This window comes from Liolophura sinensis, chromosome 13 (assembly GCF_032854445.1).
Source record: "Liolophura sinensis isolate JHLJ2023 chromosome 13, CUHK_Ljap_v2, whole genome shotgun sequence".
In the NCBI taxonomy this organism is placed as follows: domain Eukaryota; kingdom Metazoa; phylum Mollusca; class Polyplacophora; order Chitonida; family Chitonidae; genus Liolophura; species Liolophura sinensis.
Genome location: NC_088307.1, coordinates 820,074 through 841,272, shown reverse-complemented (window position 1 = coordinate 841,272; position 21,199 = coordinate 820,074). Strand labels below are relative to the sequence as shown.

At 39.1% G+C, this 21,199-nt stretch overlaps 1 protein-coding gene across 4 annotated transcripts in view; it reads left to right on the top strand.

Moving 5' to 3' along the window:
* Window positions 1-21,199, top strand: part of LOC135480265 (protein vav-like) — an 85,023-nt gene that overhangs the window by 12,640 nt on the left and 51,184 nt on the right. For 3 of the 4 annotated variants that reach the window (XM_064760059.1, XM_064760056.1, XM_064760058.1), the window contains exons 4-9: window positions 9,605-9,685; window positions 15,166-15,277; window positions 16,962-17,045; window positions 18,541-18,609; window positions 19,555-19,752; window positions 20,729-20,824. In XM_064760059.1, coding sequence (XP_064616129.1) covers window positions 9,605-9,685; window positions 15,166-15,277; window positions 16,962-17,045; window positions 18,541-18,609; window positions 19,555-19,752; window positions 20,729-20,824 — 640 coding nt within the window. Of the gene's footprint in view, window positions 1-9,462; window positions 9,532-9,604; window positions 9,686-15,165; window positions 15,278-16,961; window positions 17,046-18,540; window positions 18,610-19,554; window positions 19,753-20,728; window positions 20,825-21,199 lie in introns of all 4 variants that reach the window. The other variant, XM_064760057.1, reaches the window with a different exon arrangement.

Sequence of the window (21,199 nt, the reverse complement as noted above, 5' to 3'; positions counted from 1 at the left end):
GCAGATAATGATATATATGTACTTTTCACCTGTCTAGATATGGCCTGGTTATCCACAACAGCAGACAATGATATACATGTACTTTTCACCTGTCTAGATACATGTATGTCCTAGCTATCCACAACAGCAGACAATGATATACATGTACTTTTCACCTGTCTGGATATGTCTTGGCTATCCACAACAGCAGACAATGATATACATGTACTTTTCACCTGTCTAGATATGTCATGGCTATCCACAACAGCAGACAATGATATACATGCACTTTTCACCTGTCTAGACATGGCCTGGTTATCCACAGCAGCAGACAATGATATACATGTACTTTTCACTTGTCTAGATATGGCCTGGCTATCCACAACAGCAGACAATGAGATATATGTACTATTCACCTGTCTAGATATGTCCTGGCTATCCACAACAGCAGATAATGATATACATGTACTTTTCACCTGTCTGGATATGTCCTGGCTATCGACAACAGCAGACAGTGATATACATGTACTTTTCACCTGTCTGGATATGGCCTGGCTATCCACAACAGCAGACAATGATATACATGTACTTTTCACCTGTCTAGATATGTCCTGGCTATCCACAACAGCAGACAATGACATACATGTACTTTTCACCTGTCTGGATATGTCCTGGCTCTCCACAACAGCAGACACTGATATACATGTACTTTTCACCTGTCTGGATATGTCTTGGCTATCCACAACAGCAGACAATTATATACATGTACTTTTCACCTGTCTGGATATGTCCTGGCTTTCGACAACAGCAGACAATGATATACATGCACTTTTCACCTGTCTAGATACGGCCTGGCTATCCACAACAGCAGACAATGACATACATGTACTTTTCACCTGTCTAGATATGGCCTGGCTATCCACAACAGCAGACACTGATATACATGTACTTTTCACCTGTCACCTGTACACAGCATCAAATGCCTTGGACCAGTACATGTATGACTGTAGATGTACATGTAGCTGAAATGTGAAGGTGTGAACAGAAGACTGTGAACATGGTTACAGAAGTAGACTTGTACACACATCTGTACACAGCATCAAATGCCTTGGACCAGTACATGTATGACTGTAGATGTACATGTATCTGAAATGTGAAGGTGTGAACAGGAGACTGTGAACATGGTTACAGAAGTAGACTTGTACACACATCTGTACACAGCATCAAATGCCTTGGACCAGTACATGTATGACTGTAGATGTACATGTAGCTGAAATGTGAAGGTGTGAACAGGAGACTGTGAACATGGTTACAGAAGTAGACTTGTACACACATCTGTACACAGCATCAATTACCTTGGACCAGTTCATGTATGACTGTAGATGTACATGTAGCTGAATTGTGAAGGTGTGAACAGGAGGCTGTGAACATGGTTACAGAAGTAGACTTGTACACACATCTGTACACAGCATCAATTACCTTGGACCAGTTCATGTATGACTGTAGATGTACATGTAGCTGAATTGTGAAGGTGTGAACAGAAGACTGTGAACATGGTTACAGAAGTAGACTTGTACACACATCTGTACACAGCATCAAATGCCTTGGACCAGTACATGTATGACTGTAGATGTACATGTATCTGAAATGTGAAGGTGTGAACAGAAGACTGTGAACATGGTTACAGAAGTAGACTTGTACACACATCTGTACACAGCATCAAATGCCTTGGACCAGTACATGTATGACTGTAGATGTACATGTAGCTGAAATGTGAAGGTGTGAACAGAAGACTGTGAACATGGTTACAGAAGTAGACTTGTACACACATCTGTACACAGCATCAAATGCCTTGGACCAGTACATGTATGACTGTAGATGTACATGTAGCTGAAATGTGAAGGTGTGAACAGGAGGCTGTGAACATGGTTACAGAAGTAGACTTGTACACACATCTGTACACAGCATCAAATGCCTTGGACCAGTTCATGTATGACTGTAGATGTACATGTATCTGAAATGTGAAGGTGTGAACAGGAGGCTGTGAACATGGTTACAGAAGTAGACTTGTACACACATCTGTACACAGCATCAAATGCCTTGGACCAGTTCATGTATGACTGTAGATGTACATGTATCTGAAATGTGAAGGTGTGAACAGGAGACTGTGAACATGGTTACAGAAGTAGACTTGTACACACATCTGTACACAGCATCAAATGCCTTGGACCAGTTCATGTATGACTGTAGATGTACATGTATCTGAAATGTGAAGGTGTGAACAGAAGACTGTGAACATGGTTACAGAAGTAGACTTGTACACACATCTGTACACAGCATCAAATGCCTTGGACCAGTACATGTATGACTGTAGATGTACATGTATCTGAAATGTGAAGGTGTGAACAGAAGACTGTGAACATGGTTACAGAAGTAGACTTGTACACACATCTGTACACAGCATCAAATGCCTTGGACCAGTACATGTATGACTGTAGATGTACATGTATCTGAAATGTGAAGGTGTGAACAGAAGACTGTGAACATGGTTACAGAAGTAGACTTGTACACACATCTGTACACAGCATCAAATGCCTTGGACCAGTACATGTATGACTGTAGATGTACATGTAGCTGTCATGGCTGTATTACTTATTCATGTATTTCTCCTGAATTTATTGTGTGTAATATATGTTAAGTGGCTGTGAATAATTGCATTAAATAAGGTGCATGGCAAGCCAGGGTATAGTCTGCATACTGTGGTACATATATGAGGAGCTTCTTGCCTTTTAAAGCCCTTTAGTTGAGCTCATCCGCTTACATGTACATTACTGTATGTTCATTATGTTTACTTTGCCCCCACCATATAATGCTGGCCTCCGTTGTGTAAGGGGAAGTATTCTTGAAAACTGCATAAAACAACAATCAAGTAAATAAACAAATAAAATTATATTTACTTAACTTAATTAGGAGTTTATTGCCACTGTTTTGACAAAAACTTCATTTTATAAATTAAAAAGTCAACTAAAAAAGGTGAAAGCTGAATATTCCCTAGATTTAATGGTATTATATTTGTATGCATCCGGGGATTCCACGGCCTAACCATGGAACCTGTGGCCTATTTGGTGGTTAGCATGCCAGCACAACATCATGACCCAGGAGCCTCTGACCAATGCTGTCACTGTGAGTTCAAGTCCAGCTCATCCTGGCTTCCTCTCTGGCCATACATGGGAAGGTCTTGCAGCAACCTGCGAATGGTCTATGCGCTGTTCCCTAAAACTTGCCATAATGCTGGCCGCCAATGTATATGTGAAATATTCTTGAGCATGGTATAAAACACCCAGCAAATAAATAGACCAATTCTGGGTGTGACGTGTCATTCTGACAGTTCAAGTATGACATTTGGTGAGAACATACGTCTTCATTGATAGGTCAAAAAACCTGGCCGCTCTCTTCTGTCTATAAACATTTATACTCTTCTGAGTTAAATATACCTGGCTATCACATCAGCACTGATCAAATAAGTAAGTAACTAAATGACAAACTATCCAGATGTAATGGTATGAAAATGAGTTGAGATAAACATTGACTATGTCACAGGTGTGCTATGGCCAGGTAGGCACTTTGATCCGCTGTCTGTGGTATCAGAGGTAACCCTGACATACCTGAGTGCGAAATGGGATCAGTGGGTGTGTAGATGACTTCCTGGTGTGTGGGGACCCATGTATAGATCTATCAGGTGCCTTATCAGTTTGTATATCACTAAGTATATGTACTATATTCATAGAAGTTCATGTATATCTCTAATAAGATCTGGCTTGACAATTTCTACCTCTAAAACACTCGCTACCCAAGTTAATACCTTCAAGTTGATACCTCCAAAACACCCACTACTCAAGTTTATACCTCCAAAACACCCAATACTTAAGTTCATACATGTACCTCCAAAACACCCAATACCCAAGTTTATTTTTGTGCTCATGGAACAAGTTTCGTGGAATTTATGATGCATGTTGTGTAATATAATAATGTGTAACAAAATAGTATTCCTGCTCAGAAAAGAAAATTTAATTCCATTATTTTAAGATAATGTGACAGTTTTACAAACCTATCACATGAATCTCTTTCAAATATTTATGATTTATGAATACAAAAAATAAAACAGGATTTCTTTCTTTGATAACGTAGTTCATTGTAAAACAAATCAGTGGTCAAATATGCCAGGATATGCTGACGTTTGACCATATAATTGACAGAAGACAAAAAATCCCCAGATAAAATCAAATTAAGATAAAATCCCTAAAGTGAAGTGAAACTGCTGACTACCTTCTTCAACATCACAAAATTTGTTAACAATATGTACCAATAGGGTCAGTGGTTTTAGATGTGATGTACATGTAGACCTACCCTATACTATGTACATGTAGACCTGCCCTAAATGATGTACATGTAGACCTACCCTAAACGAAGTACATGTAGACCTGCCCTAAATGATGTACATGTAGACCTACCCTATACTATGTACATGTAGACCTGCCCTAAATGATGTACATGTAGACCTACCCTAAACTATGTACATGTAGATCTGCCATAAATGATGTACATGTAGACTTGCCCTAAACTATGTTCATGTAGACCTACCCTAAATGATGTACATGTAGACCTACCCTAAATGATGTACATGTAGACCTACCCTAAATAATGTACATGTAGACCTACCCTAAACTATGTTCATGTAGACCTGCCCTAAACTGTGTACATGTAGACCTACCCTAAACTATGTTCATGTAGACCTACCATAAATAATGTACATGTAGACCTACCCTAAACGATGTACATGTAGACCTACCCTAAACTATGTACATGTAGACCTACCCTAAATTATGTACATGTAGACAACTATGTACATGTAGACCTACCCTAAACTATGTACATGTAGACCTACCCTAAATGATGTACATGTAGACCTACCCTAAACTATGTTCATGTAGACCTACCATAAATGATGTACATGTAGACCTACCCTAAACTATGTACATGTAGACCTACCCTAAATTATGTACATGTAGACAACTATGTACATGTAGACCTACCCTAAACTATGTACATGTAGACCTACCCTAAATGATGTACATGTAGACCTACCCTAAACTATGTACATGTAGACCTACCCTAAATGATGTACATGTAGACCTACTCTAAATGATGTACGTGTAGACCTACCCTAAATGATGTACATGTAGACCTACCCTAAATGATGTACATGTAGACCTGCCCTAAATGATGTACATGTAGACCTACCCTAAATGATGTACATGTAGACCTACCCTAAATAATGTACATGTAGACCTACCCTAAACTATGTTCATGTAGACCTACCCTAAACTATGTACATGTAGATCTGCCCTAAATGATGTACATGTAGACCTACCCTAAATGATGTACATGTAGACCTGCCATAAATGATGTACATGTAGACCTACCCTAAATAATGTACATGTAGACCTACCCTAAACTATGTTCATGTAGACCTACCCTAAACTATGTTCATGTAGACCTACCCTAAATGATGTACATGTAGACCTGCCCTAAATGATGTACATGTAGACCTACCCTAAATAATGTACATGTATACCTACCCTAAACTATGTTCATGTAGACCTACCCTAAACTATGTACATGTAGACCTGCCCTAAATGATGTACATGTAGACCTACCCTAAATGATGTACATGTAGACCTACCCTAAATGATGTACATGTAGACCTGACCTAAATGATGTACATGTAGACCTACCCTAAATGATGTACATGTAGACCTGCCCTAAATGATGTACATGTAGACCTACCCTAAATGATGTACATGTAGACCTGCCCTAAATGATGTACATGTAGACCTACCCTATATGATGTACATGTAGACCTGACCTAAATGATGTACATGTAGACCTATCCTAAATGATGTACATGTAGACCTGCCCTAAATGATGTACATGTAGACCTACCCTAAATGATGTACATGTAGACCTGCCCTAAATGATGTACATGTAGACCTACCCTAAATGATGTACATGTAGACCTGCCCTAAATGATGTACATGTAGACCTGCCCTAAATGATGTACATGTAGACCTACCCTAAATGATGTACATGTAGACCTGACCTAAATGATGTACATGTAGATCTATCCTAAATGATGTACATGTAGACCTGCCCTAAATGATGTACATGTAGACCTACCCTAAATGATGTACATGTAGACCTGACCTAAATGACCTAAAATTTCATCCAAGGCTAATTTGCTCATTTTTCCAGATTTTGCGAGTTCTACGGATTTTAGAAAGGGTTTTTGAGAGGTGTTTGGAAGGTAGGATGATATCCTAGTGAAAAAATGTTAATTTTAGCATCAGATGTAATAGCTCATAGCAATCATTTGCCTCCAAAAATGCTCTTTTGTGGTCGAATTTTGAGGTCATTTAGGGTTCATGCATAGGATATGGAGTCACACAACATACCTGATAAATTTAACTGTGACGTATCAAACAGTTCATATCAACCAGCGCACATGAGACGTGTTCTTCTGACAAACACCTGAAGTAAAGGTGTGAAGGGAAGTGGAAGGGAAATCCCCTAGTATGAATTGTGGTACAGCTATTGTAATAGTGTGTACTGCAGTATTGTATACTGAAGTAGTGTGTACTGTGCTGGTGTGCTCATGTAATGCAGTAATGTGTACTGTACTCGTGTCCACTGTACTCTACTTTTATTTATTGCACTAGTGTGTTTTGTACTGTACTTGTATGCATTGCTTTAATGTGTACTGTACTTGTGTGTACTGCACTGTACTAGTGTGTACTGTACTGTACTTTTGTGTATTGCACTAGTGTGTACTGTACTGTGTTTGTAATGTACAAGTGTGTACTGTACTGGTGTGTATTGCACTAGTGTGTACTGCACTGTACTAGTCTGTACTGTGCTGGTTTGTACTGTAGTGATGTGTGCTGCACTGTTGGTTTGTATTGCACTATTGTGTACTGTACTCATGTTTACTGCACTGTACTGGTGTGTATTGTACTAGTGTGCACTGTGCTAGTATATACTGTACTATATGTACTGTACTAGTGTGCACTGTGCTGATATGTTCTGTCCTAGTATATGCTGTACTAGTGTGCACTGTGCTGGTATGTACTGTACTAGTATATACTGTACTAGTGTGCACTGTGCTGGTATGTACTGTACTACTGTGCACTGTGCTGGTATGTACTCTACTAGTGTGCACTGTGCTGGTATGTACTGTACTAGTATTTACTGTACTAGTGTGCACTGTGCTGGTATGTACTGTACTAGTGTGCACTGTGCTGGTATGTACTGTACTACTATGCACTGTGCTGGTATGTACTCTACTAGTGTGCACTGTGCTGGTATGTACTGTACTAGTATTTACTGTACTAGTGTGCACTGTGCTGGTATGTACTGTACTAGTGTGCACTGTGTTGGTATGTACTGTACTAGTGTGCACTGTGCTGGTATGTACTGTACTACTGTGCACTGTGCTGGTATGTACTGTACTAGTATGCGCTGTGCTAGTGTGCACTGTGCTGGTATGTACTGTACTAATGTGCACTGTGCTGGTATGTACTGTACTAGTATATGCTGTACTAGTGTGCACTGTGCTGATATGTATTGTACTACTGTGCACTGTGCTGGTATGTACTGTACTAGTGTGCACTGTGCTGGTATGTACTGTACTAGTATGCGCTGTGCTGGTATGTACTGTACTAGTATTTACTGTACTAGTGTGCACTGTGCTGGTATGTACTGTACTAGTGTGCACTGTGCTGGTATGTACTGTACTAGTGTGCACTGTGCTGGTATGTACTGTACTAGTGTGCACTGTGCTGGTATGTACTGTACTAGTATGCGCTGTGCTAGTGTGCACTGTGCTGGTATGTACTGTACTAGTGTGCACTGTGCTGGTATGTACTGTACTAGTGTGCACTGTGCTGGTATGTACTGTACTAGTATATACTGTACTAGTGTGCACTGTGCTGATATGTACTGTACTACTGTGCACTGTGCTGGTATGTACTGTACTAGTATGCGCTGTGCTAGTGTGCACTGTGCTGGTATGTACTCTACTAGTGTGCACTGTGCTGGTATGTACTGTACTAGTGTGCACTGTGCTGGTATGTACTGTACTAGTATATACTGTACTAGTGTGCACTGTGCTGATATGTACTGTACTACTGTGCACTGCTGGTATGTACTGTACTAGTGTGCACTGTGCTAGTATGTACTGTACTAGTGTGCACTGTGCTAGTATGTACTGTACTAGTATATACTGTACTAGTGTGCACTGTGCTGATGTGTACTGTACTACTGTGCACTGTGCTGGTATGTACTGTACTAGTATGCGCTGTGCTAGTATGTACTGTACTACTGTGCGCTGTGCTAGTATGTGCTGTACATAGGCCATCTGAATTCCTCTTCCTGTTACAGGCTGTATGATCATCCGGGTATATAGTAATGAATGAACCATTCATGGCTTTGTAAGCTGTGGTTGTCCCCTTGTCAGAAACCTGTCAGAGTATACATGTACTGCTACACAAGTGTCTGATAGTTCTACTTAGTTCATATTTACATACGGATGTGCATACCTCAGCATACTGGGGATGGTCATGGGTGTCCCCTGGGATCTGCCTGGTTTCCTCCCACCATAATTCTGACCACCATCGTATCAATGAAATATTCTTGAGTACGGTATAGAACATGTATTAAAGAAATAAATAGATAAATCCTATAAAATAATTTACAAGTAGAGAATCTAGAACTTCCAGAGAGTTGAGTATTCTGTATTTCAGGGGGATTTCACTGCCATTCAGATTTTTTGTAGAAATAAGATATATGCATGTGGTGATGGATTTAAGTTATATGGGCGTTTCCTTTTGTGAAGTGGTTTTCCATAATGCCGGGCACAGTCATATCAGTGAAATACTCTTGAGTACGACTTAAAACACTGTAAATAAAGTAAAATAAATCAAATAAATACAAAAGTGAATTATTTTACAAAATAAGCACAAGTAAATATAAGAGTTTCTAAAAGAGTCACATATTCATTGTTAGGGTTGTAGGGATACTGGCTGACTTGTTCAGCTAAAGGCATGAAGGGGCCCGTCAGCTGAACCCTGACCTGTTACACGCAGGTCAGTGTATACCTGGCCATATGGGCCCATTGCTGAGAAACGTTCTTGAGGAATCAAACACAAATCACTGAAATAAATAAATAAATAAAACAGAAATGCATTGTTTCTTTTTCTGTCAAATGTTAACTTCATTTTTTTTTTATATTGACCCAATTTGTATTTTTGTATGTACAAAGTACTCTTTTCTAGCGGTTTCCCACCAGATAACAAACAGCTTCTCAGCTATGTCTACTGTTATTTGGAATCAGGAGTTGTCTGTACCTTATTGATTTCTCTTTTCTAGCGGCTTCCCACCAGATAACAGACAGCTTCACGACCATGACTATTACAATACACTGGAAGAAATTGCGGCGTAAGTTGTCGTTGTTGTATTTAGTCTTGTGTGGGTGTTGTCTTGACGCTTTTACCTGACATTCTGATTTTAGGGGCTTTCCGCCTGACTCTATGCCCTCCTATCACTACCAAGATAATGAGGACATCTACGGCAATCTGTCCACACTGGCTGCGTAAGTAAACATACCCCCTGTCATTACTTGGATCTCTCTTCCTCCCCTCATCCCCTCCCTGACGCAGCACTGTAAATGCCCTCAAAGAAAACAAAAACTGATTTTGTACCCAGATCTCTGAGCAATTTTCAAGTCTATAATTCAAAATCAGATTTTATACAATCAAAGCTTTCTTTTCCGCATGATTTTATAACGAAGTGGGGTTTTTTCACTGCCAAGGTTATGGGGATTGTAAGTCCTTGTTATTTAGCTGCTGGTAATCTCTGTACTTGGACATACCCTAATTCCTCAACCTCTTTGCATATAAAATAACAAGTTTTAGTGCCATTTATGCACCTTTTTCATTTGATTTTAAAAGATAAAACTAGTTGTTGGTTTGGCTGATTGGCTTGAAAAAGAGTATTATGGTATGAGGCTACACAGAATAATGCCCTCAGAATTTGCTTACACAAACGTCTTGCGAACATGCAAAAAGGTTGAAGAATTACAGTGCATGTTTTCTATCTGCTGAAAATATAATGACGTACAATTGTGGACAAAGGGTTGCTTCCATACAAGACTATACCGACTTTGTGTTGTGGGTGTTTTTTGTGTATGACCTTTCTATAACTGACTGTACATGTAGATATGGTCAGTTATAAAACTGTTGTAACTGTGTTAGCCAGGTCTCCATTATGACTACAGTTACAGCCGAATATCGTCTCTGGTTACCATATTTGTATTTCATGTACAGTTTTTGTACGCCTGCACTGTACATCTATATTTAAAAAGCACCGGAAACACTAACAGTAAATACAGGGACTAGTAAATGTGTGTACATGTCAGATGAAAGACCATTCAACACTATTTTGGAAAAATGGATTTACTTTTCTTTTTTCCATGTTGTAAAGTGCGTTTGAAACATGTGATTCTATGATTGCCTTTCTGACCACATCATGACAAGTGAGATCACATCAGGGGTTTTCCACTACATGTAAATAACAAATACAGGCTGCTAGACCTGCTGGACTTATAAGCATTCCGCATGTATGCATACGTTGTAAAGCTATGAATGCATTCACCAAGTGGACAGGAAATGATCAAAATGATACAGATGTGACATCATACATGGATACACAGTGGACAGGAAATGAAATGATACAGATGTGACATCGTGCATTCATACCCAATGGACAGGAAACAAAATGATACAGATGTGACATCATCTATTGATACCCAATGGACAGGAAATGAAATGATACAGATGTGACATCGTGCATTCATACCCAATGGACAGGAAATGAAATGATACAGATGTGACATCATACATGGATACACAGTGGACAGGAAATGAAATGATACAGATGTGACAGCATACATGGATACACATTGGACAGGAAATGAAATGATACAGATGTGACATCATGTATTGATACCCAGTGGACAGGAAACAAAATGATACAGATGTGACATCATCTATTGATACCCAATGGACAGGAAACAAAATGATACAGATGTGACATCATACATGGATACACAGTGGACAGAAAATGAAATGATACAGATGTGACATCATACATGGATATACAGTGGACAGGAAATGAAATGATACAGATGTGACATCATACATGGATACACAGTGGAAAGGAAATGAAATGATACAGATGTGACATCATACATGGATACACAGTGGACAGGAAATGAAATGATACAGATGTGACATCATACATGGATACACAGTGGACAGGAAATGAAATAATACAGATGTGACATCATATGTGGATACACAGTGGACAGGAAATGAAATGATACAGATGTGACATCATACATGGATACACAGTGGACAGGAAATGAAATAATACAGATGTGACATCATCTATTGATACCAAATGGACAGGAAGCAAAATGATACAGATGTGACATCATACATGGATACACAGTGGACAGGAAATGAAATGATACAGATGTGACATCATACATAGATACACAGTGGACAGGAAATGAAATAATACAGATGTGACATCATACGTGGATACACAGTGGACAGGAAATGAAATAATACAGATGTGACATCATACATGGATACACAGTGGACAGGAAATGAAATAATACAGATGTGACATCATACATGGATACACAGTGGACAGGAAATGAAATAATACAGATGTGACATCATATGTGGATACACAGTGGACAGGAAATGAAATGATACAGATGTGACATCATACATGGATACACAGTGGACAGGAAATGAAATGATACAGATGTGACATCATCTATTGATATCCAATGGACAGGAAGCAAAATGATACAGATGTGACATCATACATGGATACACAGTGGACAGGAAATGAAATGATACAGATGTGACATCATACATGGATACACAGTGGACAGGAAATGAAATAATACAGATGTGACATCATACGTGGATACACAGTGGACAGGAAATGAAATAATACAGATGTGACATCATACATGGATACACAGTGGACAGGAAATGAAATGATACAGATGTGACATCATCTATTGATACCCAATGGACAGGAAGCAAAATGATACAGATGTGACATCATACATGGATACACAGTGGACAGGAAACAAAATGATGCGGATGTGACATCATATATGGATATTCAATTGATCCCGATAACCAGGACAGCCCAGCATGCTGTCAGTGCTATATTTTATATTGATGGATTATACTCTGAAATATTCTAATCAAAAATCTTTTTTCTTTATAGGAATACATTTTTAAATTGTCTTTTGTCTGATGTATACATATACATGTACTTTTCTTGGCCTTAATGAAGAACTGGCTAATGACAGTTTATATGTGGCAAGGTTTGCAGTGATGCTGTAGAAAACCACGCTGAATCAATCCGAATGTAAATGGTCATCATTACTTTGATGGTTTTTCTTTAACCAATACTACTAACTGGGTTATACATGTACTGATGTAAGTGCTTATATATGTGTGGAGACCTGTTGCTGGAACCTGTCTTTTTTGCAGAGAGGGGTAGGGCCGAATGTCTTAATGTAATGTATCACCATTATTTTTGTGTACATCATTATTCTGTGGTAACTGTTATGGCCGTGTGGTCTAAATAGCCATGTCTTTAGAAAAGGAGTCTGGATGTGTTGCATTTAATAATAAAATGACGCAAGCGCTTACTGGCTCAGTGACCAATGAAGTGGCAGGCTTGAAACCAGTGCTTGGTTGCTCACCTGCTGCTGGTAATCTGGCGGATTTGACAGACGAAGTGCATTCTGGGTGGTTGTCCGGTGAAATGCAGTCTGAGTGGTTGTTAGAGGAAATGCAGCCTGGGTGGGTTGTCAGAAGAAATGCAGTCTGGGTGGTTGTTCGATGAAATGCAGTCTGGGTGGTTGTTAGACGAAATGCAGTCTGGGTGGTTTTCAGAGGAAATGCAGTCTGGGTGGTGGTCAGACGACATGAAGTCTGGGTGGTTGTCAGACGACATGAAGTCTGGGTGGTTGTCAGACGACATGAAGTCTGGGTGGTTGTCAGGCGACATGAAGTCTGGGTGGTTGTCAGACGACATGAAGTCTGGGTGGTTGTCAGACGACATGAAGTCTGGGTGGTTGTCAGACGACATGAAGTCTGGGTGGTTGTCAGACGACATGAAGTCTGGGTGGTTGTCAGACGACATGAAGTCTGGGTGGTTGTCAGACGACATGAAGTCTGGGTGGTTGTCAGACGACATGAAGTCTGGGTGGTTGTCAGACGACATGAAGTCTGGGTGGTTGTCAGGCAGTGGTTTACTCCAGTTTCTTCCACCTCAAATGTAGTGTGTCTGTCTGCCAAGACCCTATCTTGTAAAATCATGATTACAGTGTAAATACCAGTTAAGTAATAAATTTATAAATAAAAACAGGGAAAGCTCATTTTGACAGTGAACATGCTAATTAGCAAGACGATAAACTAATCAGTCTTTATTCTTTCAGTGAGTTTCCCGATGACTTCATCTATGAGGGTGGTGCGCAGGAAGAAGAAGATAAAATATATGATGATTTATGTGCGTTAAGGCTTACCCTAGACCAGGTACACAGGTGGCGTGTAGAAATGCTGCAGGCTACATCTCCATGTTGTTGTTGTTTGACAAGACGAGGCTCTGTGTACTGTGTGTTTTTCAGTTCTCACTTTTGTTTCTCATTTTCAGTTGGAATGCTGCTGTTGTTGCTGCACTGGTGTAGTACGTGCTATGTTGGTATGCCTTTGACCTTGTGGTTATATCTGTATTAAGAACCATTTCTATCCAGTACATCATCCCTATGGATTGAGCCCCCTGTTGATTGGCAAAGCTGTGGGGAGCTTAATTGTGTTGTGTGTGATATTTTCAAATTACACTTCTAACTGCATTGCCATAAAAGTTTGGCCTTGTAATGATTTCTACTCTGAATGAGGCAAGATACAGACAAAATATGTATTGTCTTTCATACTTTCAGTTGAACATTCTGATTTTGGATGTTAAAGAATGCATTCTGCTTAAGGCTGAACATTCTGATTTTGGATGTTAAAGAATGCATTCTGCTTAAGGCTGAACATTCTGTGTATTGTTCAGAGTGACTACCGGATCTTGGCCTTATTAGTGTGTTAATGTACCTGCAAGAGTGCCCATGCTTTAATGGTAGAGTAAGCTTAGTAATCTGTGAACTTCTCAGCTGAAAATCCTGCTCACTAGTGGGCTGGCCCTAGCTACATCTGGAGTATCTGGTTGTGTGATGGAGTTACAATATTCCAACAGGAGGCACATGTACCAGTGCACACATTTGTAATATCATAAGTGTTCCACATTCTGTAGGGGAGGTAACTGTTAAGGGAGCAACCTGACAATTCTATCCTATAAAGTGCCCAGTTATCTTATGCAACTGGTTTGGTGTGTGACATCTTAGTACAATATCTAACATTTCCTTGTTTATCTTCGCTGACACTGACCAGTCCAAGAGCCTTATCTTTTGCGCTTTTCTTGTTACATTTTTTGACACCCATAGCTATACAAGCACAGCTGAAATATTTCATTCACATTTCCCCCAATTTCTCAACCTTTTTTGCATATAAATGAGCAACTTTCAGTGCAGTTTATGCAACTTTTTATGAAATTTTGGAAACAAAAGTACATTGGTTGGGTTGGCCAATTTCAGGACTTACGCTGTTCACAAAATGTATAATTTTTACCAGCTTACCCAAAATAAATATTCTTTGCAAACATGTGGAAAGGTTGAATTACAGTATTGTAGTTATGCATGAAATTTTATGTTTGTTTTTACAGTTTTGTCTTCCAGTGTTTTCAGCATGTACAGTATATCATCTGTGATGATTGGATTTTTGTTCGTTAACATCTTTTCTTATTAACATTTTTCTTGAGAATTTTTTTTTTTCAGAAAAGTCTTGCTGGATCAGGGTGTTTTGTGAGCATTGTTGTTGTTGTTTCATTTTGGCTTTTGTTTTCTTTTATTTTGGTTGTGTTATTTTGTAACAGTGAGAATGACATGCCTGACATGGAGGATATATATGACACTGTCTATAATGGGGATGAAGATGAAATTTATGAAGATCTTTGCATGAGAAGAAAGCCTCCTCTGGAAGCAAAGGTACCAAATGTATTAGTGAGGCTAGCATCAGACATTAAGATCATTACTGATCACAAGTAGTCATTGAATCAGTGAGGCTGGTGTCAGATAAAATTAACACTGATCACAAGTTCTAATTGAATCAGTGAGGCTAGTGTGAGATATTAAAATCAGGACTGGTCACAGATTGTAAGTGAGTCAGTGAGAATACGGTGAGATATTAAAATCAACACTGATCACTAGTATCAAGTGAATCAGTGAGGCTAGCTTCAGATATTAAGACCAGCACTGATCACTAGTAGCAAGTGAATCAGTGAGGCTAGTGTCAGATATTAAGACCAACACTGATCACTAGTAGCAAGTGAATCAGTGAGGCTAGTGTCAGATATTAAGACCAGCACTGATCACTAGTGGCAAGTGAATCAGTGAAGGTAGTGACAGATATTAAGACCAGCACTGATTACTAGTGGCAAGTGAATCAGTGGGGCTAGTGTCAGATATTAAGACCAGCACTGATCACTACTAGCAAGTGAATCAGTGAAGGTAGTGACAGATATTAAGACCAGCACTGATTACTAGTGGCAAGTGAATCAATGGGGCTAGTGTCAGATATTAAGACCAGCACTGATCACTAGTGGCAAGTGGATCAGTGAGGCTAGTGTCAGATATTAAGACCAGCACTGATCACTAGTGGCAAGTGAATCAGTGGGGCTAGTGTCAGATATTAAGACCAGCACTGATCACTAGTAGCAAGTGAATCAGTGAGGCTAGTGACATACATTAAGACCAGCACTGATCACTAGTAACAAGTGAATCAGTGAGGCTAGTGACAGATATTAAGACCAGCACTGATCACTAGTGGCAAGTGAATCAGTGAGGCTAGTGACAGATATTAAGACCAGCACTGATCACCAGTGGCAAGTGAATCAGTGGGGCTAGTGACAGATATTAAGACCAGCACTGATTACTAGTGGCAAGTGAATCAGTGAGGCTAGTGTCAGATATTAAGACCAGCACTGATTACTAGTAGCAAGCGAATGAATGATAATCGTGTGACTGATTATTACAAAGGGTACTCGATGGCTCTTACATGTCATGACTTTAAACCTCAATAATTTATCCTTGTGAATTGATGTATGCATGTTTTGTTGATGGTGTGGTTTTGTGGCAGTTGTGGGCTGGCTATTGTGTGTATTAGTTAATTCACCATATTGACATGCTTCTGCTTATTTAGAGTTTAATAGTTGCCTTCGTTTTGTCAGTCTGTCTGTGAAATATCAGAAGTTTGATTCTCTCTGTGTAAACCACTGCGTCAAAACAGTTACTGTTATTCAGTTTGGAAAATATCCCTCTCTGATATTAAAATAAGTGTATGACATATTTGACTTTTCAGTGATAAATGGTGTGCAAAGCAATTGTATAAAAAGCACATGTTATAATGTGGTTAACAAGCAGTGAAGACTAATAAAGCCTGGAAATATCCATTGTAATGTCAGACTGTAATGCGGAATGCTAGTTTTTTTGGTGACGCCCCACAGTGTTTTTCATTTTTTTTGGGGGGGGGGGGGGGGCAAATTTCCAAAAAGGGTTTTGTCACTTTTTACTGGAATCCAAGCATTCTCCTGTAGTTTTTGGTTGATGAGAGCCCTGATGATCATAAGGATTTGTTTATACACATGCATCTATGCCTTTTTTTGCTCCCCAGACTCTTACCAAGAAGGAAATGTGTATCAAAGAGTTGGTTGACACAGAAAAGAATTACGTCTCTGCACTGGAGATGATTGTGACAGTAAGTGTATAGGTCATGTGAGTGCTGCGATTTTTATGTCCTGCATGCAATATGACGTGAAAATCCGATCTCCCTAAGGTTTGTTTATGACAGTAGCATGAATGTCTTTACACCATTCACACTAATGTATTACAGTATGTGGAAATTCATTTAATAATGTTGCTGGACTATCTTAAACAAGAACAACAGCAATGTGACTTACGTGGCCCTTCCACAATTGGTCAGTCAGATTAAGAGGACGTCATCAACTCTGATCAGTGGTTCGGGTCATACCAAAGACTTTCAAAATGGTACTTGTTGCTGCCACACGTGGCGCTCAACACTGAGAGGTTATAGCAAGGAAAGAAGACTGGTTTACCCGGTGTCAGTGTAATGTCACTGGGTGAGGTGCCATATGTGATGTCTTAGGCATGATACTTGAGTGGCGGCAGCACTTTGGTGGCATGGACTCCCCCTGCCACAAGAAGACACAATACATATGTATGTACACACACTTAATGGCTCTTCGCCATGTGACGTTATGTTTGCCGTTAAGTCCCAAGCATTCATTCATTCATTCAGCTCTAAACAACAGTCTCGACCTGTGACTTGTTGATCAAAGCTGACAGCAGCAATCCATGTGGATGTAGAAACTTCTGTGACCTGTTGATCAAAGCTGGCAGCAGCAATCCACATGGATGTAGAAACTTTTGTGACTTGTTGATCAAAGCTCGCAGCAGCAATCCACATGGATGTAGAAACTTCTGTGACTTGTTGATCAAAGCTCGCAGCAGCAACCTGGTACTGGATCAGGTCTCTCTCTCTTGCTTACATGTATATTGGTTGTATAGGACCACTGTTGTCTGGAGTTGAGTTTCAATACGCTGTTAGCAGTCTGCACTTATGTGACTGTTGGTGTGATCTTATATGAAGTTCCATCAGAGGTCATTAGCCTTCCACTAATGTATTCATAAATACTTATACATGTACCCCAATATTTCTGAAATTTGGGACAAATATTAGTAGTGTTGGAAGTAGAATATTACATTTCTTTATCAGCCTTTTGGAAAAGTCAAGATAAGAGTATGTTGTTCATTAGATGGTCAACATGTAACCATGTGAGAAAAAAGAAACTCAATATTTCTGCCAGAATTACCTATATATTGACTAAAATGAGCAGACCAGGTGTCACATGTTTTACAAGAAATAGGGTATGTCAAGTGTGGAAATGTTTATCAATTATTTGCCAAAGACTAGTGGTTTAATACTCTGGGAATAATACTGTCTCCTCCACCAGTAAAACTGACTACATGCACATACTGTGGTACAAGTGAAATATCCTTGAGTATGGTACACATGAAATGAAACCCCCAAAGAAAAAAAACACCATGGAGCCTGAAATAAATATACAGTCATGTAGGGACTGTATACAGGTTGAAGTAGTTAGTCTTATAAAGGCGTATTTTACTGTGTATTGAAGGAAAGCTACATGTTGCACTCTTCATTGTGTTTTCAGCATTTTATCAAGGCCTTGCGAAACGTGATGAGAGATGCAGATCGGGATATCATTTTTGCCTATATTGAGGTGAGAAATCTCTATTTATGTTGCAACTTTGATGCACAGACCACACTGATGCAATTCAGGCGCCTATGTACATGAAATCTTGCCTTTCAGGAGTTGTACGGTGTACATGAAATCTTTCTCTGTTTTAGGAATTGTACAGTGTCAGTTCTGGATTCCACAGTGAACTCTACATGAAATCTTCCCTTTCAGGAGTTGTACAATGTCCATTCTGGATTCTACAGTGAAATCTTTCTCTGTTTCGGGAATTGTACGGTGTCCATTCAGGATTCCCCAGTGAACTGTACGTGAAATCTTTCTCTGTTTCGGGAATTGTACAGTGTCCATTCAGGATTCCACAGTGAACTGTACATGAAATCTTTCTCTGTTTCAGGAACTGTAGTGTCCATTCTGGATTCCACAGTGAACTGTACATGAAATCTTTCTCTGTTTCAGGAACTGTACAGTGTCCATTCTAGATTCCACAGTGAAGTGTACATGAAATCTTTCTCTGTTTCAGGAACTGCAGAGTGTCCATTCTGGATTCCACAGTGAACTGTACATGAAATCTTTCTCTGTTTCAGGAACTGTACGGTGTCCATTCAGGATTCCACAGTGAACTGTAAATGAAATCTTTTCTCTGTTTCAGGAACTGCAGAGTGTCCATTCAGGATTCCACAGTGAACTGTACATGAAATCTTTCCCTGTTTCAGGAACTGCAGAGTGTCCATTCAGGATTCCACAGTGAACTGTAAATGAAGTCTTTCTCAGTTTCAGGAACTGTATGGTGTCCATTCAGGATTCCACAGTGAACTGTACATGAAATCTTTCCCTGTTTCAGGAACTGTATGGTGTCCATTCAGGATTCCACAGTGAACTGTACATGAAATCTTTCTCTGTTTCAGGAACTGTATGGTGTCCATTCAGGATTCCACAGTGAACTGTACATGAAATCTTTCTCTTTTTCAGGAGTTGTACAGTGTCCATTCAGGATTCCACAGTGAATTGTGTAGGACATGTCACAACATGACAGAGCTCAGTGAGGTGTTTATAACCTGGAAACAGAGCTTTCTGATCTATGGCGACTTTTGCTCTAATCTTCCCAAAGCTCAAGAACACATCGAGGAAATCTGCAAGCGGAATGAGATTGTCAAAGTTCATATTGAGGTCAGTTATTAACACATGGATCAAAATGAAGTGTTACCAGCGATAGTTTTAAAAAGTGATATTTTGCTTTCAGTGATGAAATACAGAAAACACTAAAAGTATTTATCAGATTAAAGACCATTAAACACTGTCCAGGAAAATTTTTTGATTTTTTTTCTAACTGACTAATATGAATTTAAACCACAGGATTCTATGGTGGTCTGTTGGGACCAAGTGGGTATCAGTGACATCACAGCAATATTTTGGGCTTGAAATAGTGTGTTTCAAGGTCTATTTGTTGAATGCATTCATAGTTCTAAATGAAAATGCGCTTTGAATTATTAAATACAGGGATGTGTGTCAAGTGGAAAAAAGCTGAAGTGACCTCACTGGTCCTAATATGGTCAGAAAAGGCCAGAGCAGAATTCAAAGTCCATGCATTTTACTAGATCAAAAAACATTCTAAAGAAATAAACCAAACTGTTTTTGCAGACAGTATTTAATGGTCTTTCATGTGACATGTACTTACTGCTAGTGTGTTCCTTGCCTTTGAAGTTGACAATATGGAAAATATTAGATTGACATTTCTTGGAAAACTTGACTGACTCATTTTGAAAACAAGTAGCATAGAATTTGGTAAAGATTTTATATGATTCCACAGTGAATATATGAAAGCATAATGGAGATATATATAACATTTTTGAGTAGTTAAGTGGATTCTAGTCAGCTAAGGCAATGTTTTTCTGTCAGGTTTTTCGACTGATTATTTAAACCTGTTTTCCTTTGGCAATAAACACCTTTTTGCTTTACTACGTGTTTGTCAGTTGTGTGTTTCTAAATTGTTTCAGTGTTTAAGAAAATATTATGGACAGATTCATGCATTTTGGATGTTAACTTTGTCTAACACTATTTAGATAAGAAATTCAAATGAATTGTGAGTGTTCAGTGAAGTTTTATACTGATTTTACTTGTTACTTTTTCCTATTCTTTTTTTCAGGATTGTCAGAGAAGAGCAAATGATGGTAAATTCAAGTTACGTGATTTGCTTCATTTACCCATGCAGCGAGTATTAAAGTACCATCTCCTTCTGAAGGTGAGAAGTGGCAATGATTTTATTGTCTCTTAATGAAAACTGGCCCTTGATCACTCAAAAGCACTGGTACAGTTTGAAATGTTTAACCTGTGATTCTACCAGATGCCTCCATCCATAATCCTCACTGGTAATTTCAAATTGAAGTATTTTTGAGCTCAAGTATAAGGTATAAGGTAAATAAAAGTAGTAAACAGGAAGCTGTACACTGAGAGTTGCAAATCTTGAGTGTCATCTCCACCAAGCATGAGCAGTGAATACATTGTGTAGTGATGATGATCAGCAAATGCAATGTGTAGTGATGATGATCAGCAAATATGTTGTGTAGTGATGATGATCAGCAAATACATTGTGTAGTGATGATCAGCAAATACATTG